General features: G+C 36.9%; 1 protein-coding gene across 2 annotated transcripts in view; it reads left to right on the forward strand.

Annotated features, from left to right (window-relative positions):
• The first annotated feature begins 1,803 nt into the window (after positions 1-1,803).
• The window catches only part of ldlrap1b (low density lipoprotein receptor adaptor protein 1b), a 50,029-nt gene continuing 37,014 nt past the window's right edge, over positions 1,804-14,818 (forward strand). For both annotated transcript variants that reach the window (XM_056250625.1, XM_056250624.1), the window contains exon 1: positions 1,804-2,074. In XM_056250625.1, coding sequence (XP_056106600.1) covers positions 1,990-2,074 — 85 coding nt within the window. In that variant the 5' untranslated portion in view covers positions 1,804-1,989. The remainder of the gene's footprint in view (positions 2,075-14,818) is intronic.

Genomic DNA, 14,818 nt, shown 5'->3' on the forward strand with positions numbered 1-14,818 from the left:
CACATATCATTTTTTTTTTTTTTTTGCAAGTTTATTTAAAGATGTTCTAAAGACTGCCGCTCCAGACCTTTATGTATACATCTATCTATTGACCTATTTAAGCTGTTATATTCTGAGATGAGCTGCAGACTGTTGCTTTAATCAGCATATGGAGGCATTAATAATGTACAGAAGCCGTTTAGTATGTCACCCACGTTCCTAGAGCTTCCAGTTCCAGTACTGTAGGATGAACTGGGAGAGTGAATTATTCCCATGGGATGCACTGTTTCACATTCAGCCTCCCTGAAGAACCTCATCTGCATGCTTGCCTTAACAGGTGCACATGTTTTTTTCTGCAATACTCTGAACGAATCTGTCATACTTGCTCAGGAATGCTGAAGATCTGGCTTTCTCTTGTTAATCAGCTGAATGGAGTGACTCACCTGTTGTTCTGCTGGGAGACCCTGGTCAATGGTATTTAATGTGTGTTTGTCTTCACATGAAACTGAACAGGTTTTAGTGGGTCACGGGGAAGAACCTGATGCCCCGGTCTGTGTTTGCTATAGCACATTCCGGTTGTAAGATGCTACCCTGAACTGACAAAAGCCCAAATGACAAGCAAAATCACCTCTTTCTCAGAGGAACCCCCTTGAATGCCTGTTTTTCCCCTTTCAGTTTCTTTATTTCCATTTTTTGCATCTCTTTCCCATGTGGTGATGGGCTGTCAGTGTAGAAGCACTCATGCGGATGAGTTTAGACAGGGCTGAGTGGAGAGAAAGACAACTACACTCATTTCAAACGTCATTTCACACTCATCCTCGTCATTATTGCTCTTTTCACTATAAAAATTGATATGATCAATAAGTTATGACAACATATGTTTTTACATTGCTTTAACTTTGCAATTAACAGCAATTTTTAGTTATACAAGATTCAACTTATTTTTAAGTCAGGCTAATTTAATTTAATTTAAGTTTAAATGACTTAAAAATCCAAGTTGGTTGTACTTAAAATTTTAAGGCAGCTACTTTTTTGACATTACATGAAATGAACGTCATGCCTCATGGAGGTGAAAATGGAAAGAATGTTTTTTATTTATTTAATTATTTCTGTGAAATTAAGTGACTAATGTGATGACATTAAAGTACTTTTTTTAAAAGAACAATGCAATTAAAACATTTTATTATGGTAAACATTTGTGTAACATACTTTAAAAGACTGAATCTAATAGAATTGGCAACTAATGTTTTACTTAAATTCTTCTACTTATTTGTTATGCAAATAATAGCTATTAATAATAGAGTTTTTACATTAATAATAGCTAATACAAAGCAATATAAGTAAAAACATTTTGCCTTATAACTCTGCAATATGCTTCCTAAGTATTTGTATTCTTCACTATTCTATCCAAATACTTTGTGGCCAATGTGTGTCCTTGTAATCACAACCTCCAAGTTTTTTTTTTTTTTTTTTTTACCTCGAAGTAACTGAAAAGTTTATCATTTTTATAGGGATAGTTCACCCAACAATTTAAATTCTGTCATCATTTTCTCACCCTCAAGTTGTTCCAAACCTGTATGAATTTCCTTCTTCTGCTGAACACAAAAGAAAATATTTAGAAGAACATGGATAATTTGTGGTATTATCCCTTTAATAGAAACCATCGTTTCAATCATGCACGTCAAACGGCACTCTATGTATGTACACACAGCACACACACACACCGCGCGAGTCCTAATTTGCATACTCGAGCCCCGCCTTCCGCCCACTCACGGCAGCGTCATGACAGAACATTATCCGCTTAATTTACATACTAAACCCCGCCCACCGTGGCGAGCATGCCATGTTCGCACATCCACCCGGGATCATCCGCGGAAAAGGAAGAAAATCACAGGCTGTCAGAAAAGTTTTCCTGCGGGCAGAGGATCGGGCTCGACCAGGCAGAGGACAGTCGGAGGATCGCGCTCTCAGGATTATTAATTGTCACATAAACTGGTATTCATCATCATCATGGACGCGCTAAAATCAGCCGGACGCGCGATCATTCGCAGTCCCAGTCTGGCGAAAGAGTCCTGGACCTCTGGAAAACATAAAAGTGAGTTTTACAGCTGTCAATCTGCATGAATTTGCCTGGAAACGACCGTTATCTATATTGTATATATCTGCGGATCTGTTTTGAAGTTCAGAGTCAAAGTTATTTGCAACTTGTATGCTAAAGCAGGAATTTACTCGCATTTGCACATGGCTTTTCATAACAAATAACTGAACGGTTTAAGTTTTCAAAGTCCGCCATAGTCAAATCCATTTTAGTGCAATTTAAAACCAAGGTTCAGGAAAATAGCACGCAATTTAATTACTGTAGTGTGTATTGTAGATATTGATGTATATTTTTCTCCAGAAAGGCTTCAAACCCTTTTTTATTCAGAACCGATTTCGTTTTTAAATGCCAAATCCGAATTATTTTCCTGGCGTTACATTTGTCCTGCACTGTTTTTCACTGAAGCTACAGCGCGATCAGTCTCGGTTCCCAGGCGAATAATTCTTTTGAGCCGATTCTTTATAGTGAATCAAAAGCAAATAGCGCGATCGTGTAACCCGATTCTCGAACGAATGACTCTTATGAGTCGGTTCTTTTGGGTGATTTGTAAACATTCAGCGAGATCACTGTCGTCAGATTCCTGAATTATTGATTCGTATAAACCGGTTCTTTAAAGTGTATGAAAAACGAACAGCACTATCGGTAGGAATCAGATCTAAAAGAACAGAATCTGGTGTTTTGTGTTGCTAACAGAGAGCATGGCTGTAGAATGTGAATGCTTTTGCGACCCATTGTTGCTAGGCAATGCTTTTTAGGTTTTGGCTACATGGATTTGCTTTATTTGGGGGGGAAAGTAAGACTGCAAAGAAAGATAGCCTCTGGTGTTCTCTCTTTTTCTGTCACCATGTTTGACAATTTCTTTGCCATGTTGTCTCGGCTCCAATAAAACACACCCTCAAAAAAAATTGTTCCAAACCTCCATGACTCATTTTTTTCAGTGGAACATAAAAGGTGCATTGCTTTTATAGAATGTTGGCTGCGGTTTTCGATACTTAAAAGGATAGTTCACCAAAAATTGTCAGTAATTACTCACCCTCATTTCGTTCCGAACCCGTAAGACTTTCGTTCATCTTCGGAACACAAATGAAGATGTTTTTTAGGAAATCTGAGAGCTTTCTGTCCCTCCATTGACAGCTACACAACTACCACTGTGATGCTTCAAATAGTTCATAAAGAGATCGTAAAACTAATCCAAATGAATCGAGTGCTTTAGTTAATTTTCTGAAGAGACTTGATCACTTTATATGATGAACAGATTTAATTTAGGCTTTTATTCACATTTAAACATTGATCAGAGAACAGGAGCTCAACTGAACCTGCATAACACACAAGAACAAACCTCATTGGTTCTTCCTGAAGCTCAAACGTGATGCGTAACACGAGAATGAACCTCATTGGTTCTCGGACGTCAATTGAACATGCTTGAACTTCCACAACTGATGTGTGAGGTGATGAATGTTTATATGTGAATAAAAGCCTAAATTAAATCTGTTCATCAAATAAAGCGAGAAAGTCTCTTCAGAAAATTTGGACTAAATCTCTCAATTCATATGAATTAGTTTTACGATCTCTTTATGAACTTTTGAAGCATCAAAGTGGTAGTTGTGTAGCTGTCAATGGAGGGACAGAAAGCTCTCAGATTTCCTCAAAAACATCTTCATTCGTGTTCCGAAGATGAACGAAAGTCTTACGGGTTTAAAAACGACATGAGGGCGAGTAATAATGACAGAATTTTTATTTTTGAGTGAACTAACGCTTTAAGTGAATGGGGAGTGGACTGTGAAGCTCCAACATGTTTTAGTGTATTATAAAAGCATCTTAAAAGTGGTCCATATTACTTGCACGCCATCTTAAACCACATAATAATTTTGTGTGTGAAGAACTTACATTTATTATATATAATATATTATATATACATTATTCACTGAAGAGCACATAAAATGCTTCTGTTTGCTAATGTGAGTGGCATCAAAATCCAACTTTTTTTTAAAAGTGAATAAAGACTCAAATTTGGTTCTGTTCCTCCCACACAGTTATCGTATAGTAAGGTGTCATATATGGTGCCATAAGTTTAAGTTATGTATGTACTTTTATGATGCTTTTTTTTTTTGGAGCTTGACAGCCCTAGTCCCCATTCAGTCAACATTCAAAAACATTTCAAGATATTCTTCAAAAATGCAATTTTGGGTTCCAATGAAGAGAGAAAGTCATGTGGTTTAAAGGGATAGTTCACTTTGAAATTAATTTGTTATATGTTTTAGCTTACCTCAAGGGCATCCAAGATGTAGGTGTCTTTGTTTCCTCAGTAGTTTCAATTTTGATATTTTTAGGTCAAACCGTTCTTGTCTGTCAGTCATATAATGCAGATCTATGGTCACCACCTCAAAGAGCATGCACAGAGAAGTCCAAATTAAACATGATTTAATGACTCGTAAATGTAAGTACACATTGATGGCCTAAGACACGAAACGAGCGGTTTGTGTGAGAAAACGAACCGTATTTATATCGTTTTTACCTCTTGTAAACACAGCCACGTCCAAGTGATCTGAGGTCGCCGGCGGTTCGGTCTTTTCCGGAAAGCGCCGGAAGTGATCTCTCGCGCGTGTACGTCACTCATTGTTTACACAGAACAGAGATTGTAGGTAAGACGACTGATTAAAATGGAACTAATTTGCGCTTATCCGGGATGTTTAAACCGTCGTAAAAGAAAACAATAAAAAAAGAAAAAAAAAGAAAACAATTGTATGAGTGACGTACACGCGTGAGAGATCACTTCCGGGGCTTTCCGGAAAAGACCGAAGCGCCCGCGCCCTTAGATCAGTTGGACGTGGCTGTGGTTACAAGAGGTAACAATAATATAAATACTGTTTGTTTTCTCACACAAACCGCTCGTTTCGTGTCTTAGGCCATCAATGTGTACTTACATTTACGAGTCATTAAATCATGTTTAATTTGGACTTCTCTGTGCATGCTCTTGGGGGGGGGGGGGGTCTGGGGGGGGGGGGGGGGGGGGGGGGGGGGGTTGGTAACGACTGGAAATAAGGTGTGGCCCCTTTAAGAGCTGTGCGCTCCCTGTTGAACTGTCGGCAGTATTGTATTGTTGTATTGTATTGTATGTGCCTGGGCCTCGAACACCCCTTTTATTGTCTATGCGAACACCCCATGTATGCGGGTAATTTTTGTTTTATGCTAATTTTGATCTTATTTTGTTTATTAAGTAACGATGTGGACGGTAGAACGTGTGACAGACAGTTAGGCTACACGAGTTCGATTTGGGAATAAAGTGCGAGTGTGAGATGCCAATCGCCTCCGTGTGTCTGTCTGGCCTCTTCATGCAATAACTTCAGTTGTGAGCTATCCCTAATCTTCCTGAAGCAACGCGTTACAAACTGTGCTACTTCAGTTTCATTGCGGGGACACCACCTTCAACTGCCATCATGTCTATCGGCTCGCTTTCGGGTTAAACTTTCCGCGACTGCGCAACTGGGTTATAGGTTCCCAGGATGAGGTGACAAACGGGTTGAAATTGTAAATGGTCTGTGGATTGTGTGAATATAATGCATTTAATACAATCTGGCAACTGGTCAACATTAGACAAACATATTGGTCCGATTAATCATAAAGGAGTTTGGGCCATGCAAATTACGGGAGATTCCCGGGAGAAATAACAAACCGGGAGGGGTCCGGGAGATAGGGCTAAAAAACGGGAGAAACCCGGGAAAAACGGGAGTGTTGACAGGTATGGACCATAGACCTGCATTATGTGACTGACAGACAAGAACGGTTTGACCTAAAAATATCAAAATTGAAACTACTGGGGAAACAAAGACACCTACATCTTGGATGCCCTTGAGGTAAGCTAAAACATACCAACAGTTAATTTCAAAGTGAGCTATCCCTTTAAAACAATGTCAGGATGGGTAAATTAAGACTAAGAGATGGTCATTTTCCGGGTGAAGTGCACTGTAAAAAGTAATACCTAGATCTAACTTATAAAAAGTGAGGCAAGTGGCTGCATTGGATGTTTTATGTTGATTCAACTTGCAGCCTTTTTTAAGTATATTGAACACTTTAACATTACTTTATACAAACGCAACAAAATCAAGTTGAGTTAACTAATAGTACTAGTATTACTCAGTTAGATAAACCTACTTTTATTGGTACAGGTAACTTATTTATGAGTTGCTACAAGTAACCTGTACTCATTTTAATTAGGTTTTATGAACTTTGTTTTCTTAGTAAAATTAACTTAATCATATGTGAATAAACATTTTAATATTTTTTTTTTAATTGTCAATAACAATTACAAATTCAATTGAAGAAGAAAAAGATGAGAAGATAGATTGAAAACAATATATAATTTATTCAATGTCAACCAGTGTCACTTTTAACAGTGACTACAAAACAGCAAATAAATGTGGCCGCACATGTACACTCTAATATAAAACAAACACTGTAGAAGTGTATTTTCAACCTGTTCTGAACAGTACAGTGAAATATCCAAACTGCCCAATCTGAAATGTTTGGATCAAGGTAAATGTGAGCCATAACATCACATTGTATCACACTGGAACTGCAATGTCAAAAATGACATGATGATGGTTTAGGACGCACAGGGTCCAATCCTACAAAAAGCCTCTGATATATCTCAAGTATACACCAGTTTTGAGGGATACTTGAGGTCGAGAGCATAGGTAAGTTCAAACAGGAGGCAGCATGCTTTCGACAGGTTTGGCACACCTCTGACCACGGGCTGTCCTTATATGATAATCCCAATCGTGTCGGGGTGATGGCACATGTAAATTTTCAGTGGGCAACTGCCAAGCTCAGCGTGCACCTCTGTTTCAGCCCGACTCTATTGGTGGAGACAAAAAAGAAACAAGAGTTTGGTCAGACAAATAGGAAATGAGATGAATATTAGCAGACAGGTAGAAGAGATAAGACACAAAGTCCAAATTGTACTTTTGTTGCTAAAGGTGGTGGATACAAGATGGATACTGTGACTAGAACATGTGACCAGAGTGAAGTCTACCATGACAATGCCATAGAGTGTGGGTACTTAAATATCATGATCTACTCTAGCATGAGTGTTGTATTTTTCTGGTTCAAAGGATGCATTACAATAAACCAATAGCAATAGTCCTTTCCTGTACCTGATTGGTCATCACATTACTGTTAATTAAGCTACAGTTTAAATATCTTTCAAGAGCAAACGTAATCACCCCATATCATCACAATATTAATAAACCCACTAAGCAAAATTATGTCCAAAAGACATCTTTTCAACGTCTTTGTCACAAAGACGTGCATTGAAAAGACGTCCACTGAGGAGCCAGAATGAAAGTTTTTACGACTTTTTTTAGGTGTTCTGTAATGAACGTTCACGGAAGCTCCTTTCAAGGTTGAAAACTAGTTCAGATGTGGACAATTTTCAACATCATTTAAGGTCTCATTTGGACAATTTATACTTATTCTAGACCAAATAAACACTCTCAGGATATATTAAATTAAAACTCACATTTATTTCAATGTAATTTCCATGTGTAATTGCAAAGCAATTAACAGACAGTGAAGTTTCTTTTCATGATTTTTGGACAAACACGCACTGACACCTTTAGACAGTTTAGCATCTGTAATTTATACATATTTGGATCGTGAGAGAAATCAGATTCGAACCAGGGACCTTAAGCTGCCTGCCCTAAGTAGACTGTGTTTGTCCAAAAATCATGAAATCATTACTGTCTACTTAGGGCAGGCAGCTTAAGGTCCCTGGTTCGAATCTGATTTCTCTCACGATCCAAATATGTATAAATTACAGATGCTAAACTGTCTAAAGTTGTCAGTGTGTGTTTGTCCAAAAATCATGAAATCATTACTCTGTTTGTGAGTTGCTTTGCAATTAGAAATTACGTTGAAATAAACATGAGTTTCAATTTAATGCATCCTGAAAGTGTTTATTTGGTCCAGAAACAGTTTAAATTGTCTAAATGAGACATTAAATTACATAAAATATGTCCACATCTGAACTAGTTTTTAACCTTGTATGGAGGTTCCCTGAACGTCTATTGGACTTACAGAACACGTATAATCTGATCAAATTGTAATTGAATCTATTCTGAAGTTTGTCTTACCTGGATGTGAAGCTCGAAGACCCCAGGTAACAAAAGTGCTTGGGTATCTAAAGACCGGGAAAATGTTAGATGTTAGAAATAAGGTTAAAAAATCAGTTGTAAATGTAACTTCTTTAAGTAATAGATTAGAAATAGTTTAAAAATCTAGACCAAAAATATGTCATTAATTGACTATGCAGCATTAAAATAACGTGGATCAAATCTCTAAAATCAGACAGACTACTAAACATACATCTCTACAGTCTAATCTGTGCATCTGCTTTAGTAATGCAAAAGTATAATAACATAATCTCTGAGTCCTGTCAGACAAACACACAAAACAAAGTGTTGTCCATAAAACATCACATCTTACTTTCCCTTATTTGCCCGCACAACTATTGCCTGAAGGCTCGAAATTGCGACCGTTTCGATCGCATTTGATCCCGAAATTTAATCTGTGCAATCTAACAATATAACTGAGGGCATTTGTGCAAATAATTATTACATACGTAACTTGTATGTGTTTTTAAACGCTGCTGTTGTCTGCCGATCGACCACACTGTGCAGCCATCTTAGCTTACCATGTGTGCAGGATAGCTAGCTATACAATTTGCAAACCTAACCTCAGCTCCCTAGTGGAGTAAGCGATTTTGCGTGACTTTAGTTTACATCACCAGTCATTCGGCTAAATTTGCTCAACTTACCGTGTTAATCAGACCCTGAAATTCAGATCCGCTGCAGCGACCAAACAGTTGAAGTGCAGAGGAAGATATTGCATCTGTCTGGAGTCCCCGCCAGTGAAAAAGGGATAATGTCAACTTATAAAATTTAAAATATTTACGTTTGATGAACACACCTGTCACATCGACAGCTGCTCAAATAAATTGTGCATTGTCAACTCACTTTTATAACATTTATTGTACACAACAACCACATACAAATAACTACCCAAATAAATTGCATGGGTTTTATTTAAAATATATTGTTATATAAAAACTGATATATTTTAAGTAAAGAGGAAGTATTTTGATACTTTTTTTGTATAAAACCAATAAAATAAACTAGATTACAAATATTTAAAATATATAAAACCTACTTTGTGGGTGTAGCACTTTTTACAGTGTGTTCTTTAAATGTCTGTGCACATGGACACTGCTGGTCTCCGCTGCTCGCATTCAACCAGTCTCTGATCTCAGATGCGGTGTGTGTAAGTCCCACACACAGCAGTCATTCCAGCAGAGCTCAGTCCATCTGCTGCACAAAAACAAGCTTAACTGCCTGGTGACCTTTTTGTTTGCTTTCACATGGGAACCCCTCTGCAAACACACTTCTCTGTCAGACTGATGTCAGCACACTGTGATGTTTGGGTTCTTAGGGATGCATGATATATTGGTGACCATATCGGTATTGACCATTATTAATGGTTTATATTATCGGCATATCAGTAGTTATCATGTTCCACCATGTCTTCATGAACGAAATACGTCATCCATCTGCAGCATTGAAGAAATGTTATGTATATTATTTGTTATATATTTACAAGTCTGAAATGTTTATATATATATATATATATATATTTGTTTCTCAAATTATTCTTTAATTAACGTGCCTTTATGTCCGGGCTTAGAAAAAAAATCCCAAATATTCCACTATTGTTGCCATTTTCAATTGTTCTTGTGCCCTTATCTCATAAATTTGATAATTTCAACCGATTCTCCTTCTAACTATGTTTACATTATGGTGGACTGGGTTAGGGTTTGTTACTAATGTTTCGTGTCTTCTTCATCCAACCATCCTGCAGGAGACTGGCACATTTTTCTAACATTTTTCAATACATTTATTTAGGGTGTGTTGACAATTGCGGTTCAGTTAAAAAAAAAAAAAAAAAAAAAAAAAAAAAAACTTTAATCCTGGTCTGCTAAGTGTTCAGATTTTTTATCATAGGCATCATGATACCATTTATCTTTTTTATTTTAGGCATAAGAATATGTTCACAACCTGATTGGTCGGCTTTTATGACGTATATTTCGCGACGGCACTTACCGCACATCCAAAACAATGCTGTGTTCTGGGATAAATGCGCTCGTTGCATGTGCGTATGATGGTATTTTTACCAGCTGAGAACTCGTGACGAGATTATAAAATGTGTAAAGGAGTCAAAAAAACCCGGCAGGAATACCTCCATCACACACACAAAGGAAGTTAATAACTAATGATTTTTACAACGTAAATGAATCAATCAAAACCTTAAACTGTACAATGACTTTCTTCTAGAGATGCTGTACAGCCAAACAGTCTCTGTTCCATTCATTTCCTATTATCAAAGGAAATTAAAGCTGCTTTGAAACAATCTTTATTGTAAAAAGCGCTATATAAATGAAGGTGACTTGACTTGACTCCTGAACTGTGATGGGCAACATCGTGATTATGATGAGAAACAGGTGTGCTTCATCATTCTGTCCTTTCTAGGGTCGCATCTTGTGACATCATGTCCTGTTTTTGGTTTGTTTACATGTCTTTGGTCCATGTTGCGGTTCATATTTCATTTTAACAGCACCAGAGTTGGTTCCGAGGCTCATCTTTTCAGCAGTCTCGGTCCTCTTGTTTGGTGATCAGGGTTCGGATGGCAGCGTTCACACTTATTCAAATGAACCGTATCGCACCAGAGATCGTTTTTATCAAACCAAACATGGCAAGTGTGAACTCACCCTTAATTCCACTTCTGCTCACATCAGCTGTGAGAGTCTCCACTGTAAGAGCGGCAGGCAGTTGCTGTTGCTTTCGAGCTTGTCTTAACAGGATGTGTGTCTCACTGCAGCAGACTCACAGGGCATGACGCCTGAAACCCACAGACACTTTTACACTAAACACACGATGCACTTCGATATCCGTGATGAACTGTAGATTTCAGTGCTGAATCGTGAGATTATGTGGCCACGTTTGGCGCCTGCAGCTCTCTAATTACAATTTCTAGAATATATTTAGTTAAAATGATGGTTCTGACTCTGAGCTCTGATTGGATGAGTCATATTTAAGCCAGTGTAAAATACAGATAAACACAGCTGCATTGCTTGGCAACCGTAAAAAGCCTACAATTAAGCTAATGAACTATATTACAGTTGATGGACCCCGTTGACTTCCATAGTATTTTTTTTTCCTACTATGGAAGTCAATGCACTGTACAAAAAAATCCTGTTGTTTTTACGGGAAAAAAACTGGCAGCTGTGGTTACCAGAACTTTACCGTCAAAAATACGGTATCAACAATTTTGGTTTTACAGAGTTAACTTAAAATTTACAGTAATAAACCGTAATTCATTATCTGATATAATGATAATTTACCAACCTATTGAAGTATTAATATCTGTTTTAGACCATTGTAATACACTGACAACCAACAATCATCACAGCAGTGATGAGAGTCACATGATAAATCAAAGCTCATCACAAGCAGCTCTTCCACAAGAAAGTTAATACTATTATATTGAAGCTGCGCAGTGTTATTCGCACAAACATTAAACACCGTCATGGTAACACACATGAAATTTTAAAAATGCAATAAACATTAATTTAACAACATTAAATGTAACATAAAACCCTAATGTACATAACTGATTAGAAAAGGACTAAGAAAACTTTCAACAAAAATAAATCAAATGTGAAGTGTCATGCAGGGAATTGTGGGAATGTCAATTTACGGGTTTTCACTGTAAATTATGCAATGAGTTGTTCTTTTCACTTTCAAAAACTGTCAATTTAACGGTATTTTACAGTAAATTTACATTAAATGTATACCGCTATCACAGTTATTTACCGTATATAGTAAGGAAACTTTCTGTTAACCAATTAACAGTTTTGCACTGTAGCATTTTTACAGTCTTTTACCGTTAAAATCACAATCATTTTTTACAGTGTGGGGTCCATCAACTGCCTGGTTACTATAGACATTCTTCAAAATATCTTCTTTTGTGTTCAGCAGAAGAAACAAACAGGTTTGAAACAACTTGAGGGTGATAAATGATGACAGAATTGTCATTTTTAAGTGAACTATTCTTCAAATAAGCCATTATGTTTCAAAGGCCAGATTGAATTATTCCTGAAGGCTGTAATAATTTCCTGTCTGAGCGTTTAGTCACGTACAGTCATGTAGATGTGGAAAGGGCTCTCAGTCTCAACAGGCTAGTGGCAGTTGGTTTCAGTAATCTTGTGCAAGCGCAGTGTTGGGTGAATGAAACGCTATAATTTCCTGCTGTTAACCATCTTCCTACAGAGATGTCAGTCTTAAAACAGACAGTCTCAAGACTGTAGATTTGATTGGCAGAATCTCTCTTGTGGTCGGCTGTATCAGCTGAACTTCTGCCTCATGAAACATGAAGCCGTTTTGTTTGAAGTCAGACTAAGTTTAGCAGAAGTCCCAGTACAGCTAACATCACGTATCCACCGTTGTTTGCAATGTGGCCAGTTTTTTTCTCTCTATGTGTGAGACTTCTGATTCATTTGCTGCTATAGGGACGTCCCGCGTGACGTCACGCCATCTTGACGGAATAGAAAATGCTAAACCGCCGGTGATAATACAGCTTGTCGCGAAATATTCCTATCATGCCCGAGCGATGCTGTGCATTTGGATGCGATCAGATACGTGATAATACAAAATGAATATCTTTATACCGTATCCCAAAAGAAACAAAACGGAGAAAAGTGGTTGGTGGCGATAAACAGGCAAAACGCATACATGCATTCCTAGATCAGTTAATTCGTTAGGCGTATTATCACATTACATTCTTTCGTTTTCAAATACCAAAAGCTGATCTTGTATTTTATTCGACTTATAAATCGTTAGAAACACAGGTTGAGACAACAGTCTCAATGACAGTTTATCATACAGTGACAGTCAGTGATAAGTATAAAAAAGTATATAAGCATAGGCTATTATTTCGTTTTTCTTGGATTAAACTAGATACAAATTCATTAAAGATACACTTAATCTTGTTGGTGATTTTGTTTAGTGTTTTTCCCTGTAAACTCAGTTTAAAAATTATTACAGGTAGGCCTACTATAATTTGGTGATAAAAAATACATTGGCCAACCTTTGCGGTGATGATTGAAAAATCATTTTCTTTTAATGAAGCTCCGGTGTAGCGTGATGGGAAGTGAATAAGGTAGCTGTAATGTCACCGAACTCAATGTCAGGAAGTTTTTCACATTTAATGCCTGTAAAAAGAACTTGTGGTGCTTCATATGGATATATGATTCCTAATTCCTTTATCTTCCTCTTGTATATTTATTTTTGAGATGCTAATAATAAGTGCGATGACATGACGTGGTAGGGGAAAAAATCGATTCTGTTCAATATCGAGATATTTTGCACCATGATTTTGCGCATGCAATTATATCAATACTGTAGCGCAATGTATTGCAATATTTAGGCTAATAATACTAATAATTTTTTATTAGTATAATAATATACTAATAATTATATTATTAGTATAATATACTAATAATATATATTACCCACGGCAATGGATCTATGAGCTGACACGCGGCTAGGGGTCACGTGACTGGGAGATCCCTATAGTGAAGTAAAAGAATGACAAAGTGCAGTAAACGGTAAAACTATTTACGCTACATAATACATAATGATTATGATAATACATTAAAATAATATGATAACAAATACAATTTTGCAATGTCAAGCGGCATAACGGGCAGTTTTTGAACAGGTAAAATAAATAGATTTTTAATATTTTAAATAAATTTACTATACAAGGAACCTTGTTTTTCTGCATTAACTGAATTTGAGTCATTCATTGAAAAGCACCAATTTAATATATATATATATATATATATATCTTTTTTTTAAAATGAATCAGACTATATCGGTCTTGCTTTTGTTTGCATGCAGCAAAGATTCAGAATGGTTTATGAAATTATTGGTCTAAGTTTAAAACTGGAATCCTTTTACTGATAAATATCGGAATATTTATAGCATTTGGTTTGCTGTTAATGTGTAATTCTGCAGCTATCAAATACCTGAACTCCCTTCCTGAGATTATGTGGACTCTGAATGCAAACGTTGGGTCTGTAATTCCCATGTTTCCAGCGCTGAGGGTTTGGAGCTCCTGCTGGGATGTGCAACAGTGAAATGTGTCTGAGATTGTGTCCATCAAAGCTCTCTTTACAAACCAGATTTAACCTCCTCAGACATCGTCAGTATCTCAGCACTCACACACACACACTCATGCTGGTGTGTGTGTGTGTGTCGCTGGAGATTGGAAGCAGATCAGGGTCAGTAAGAGATTAAGAAAGTGATTTTGTAAGGAAGCTTTTTGATACTGAAATTGATGGATATGTAAACTTGTTATGAGAAGAGTGTGTGACTGCAAGCATTCATAATATACTTGGGATTTATGTTATTGGGTCACTAAGTTTCTTAAAGTGTCTTGAGACATGTTTCATGATCATTTCTTTGTCTTTGGGACTCGTGAGTATAAAAGTAGCAAAACTATAAATAAAAAAATCAGATTCATTTCCTTGAATCAGTTCAAATTGTCTGCTTCATTGAATCAATTCAAAACTCTGATTCAGTGATTCATTTGCATAACTCAAAGATTTATTTTAATAGTATATGTGGT

The sequence above is a fragment of the Rhinichthys klamathensis genome, unplaced genomic scaffold (genome assembly GCF_029890125.1).
Source record: "Rhinichthys klamathensis goyatoka isolate OS25496 unplaced genomic scaffold, OSU_Roscu_1.1 h1tg000072l_1, whole genome shotgun sequence".
Classification (NCBI taxonomy): domain Eukaryota; kingdom Metazoa; phylum Chordata; class Actinopteri; order Cypriniformes; family Leuciscidae; genus Rhinichthys; species Rhinichthys klamathensis.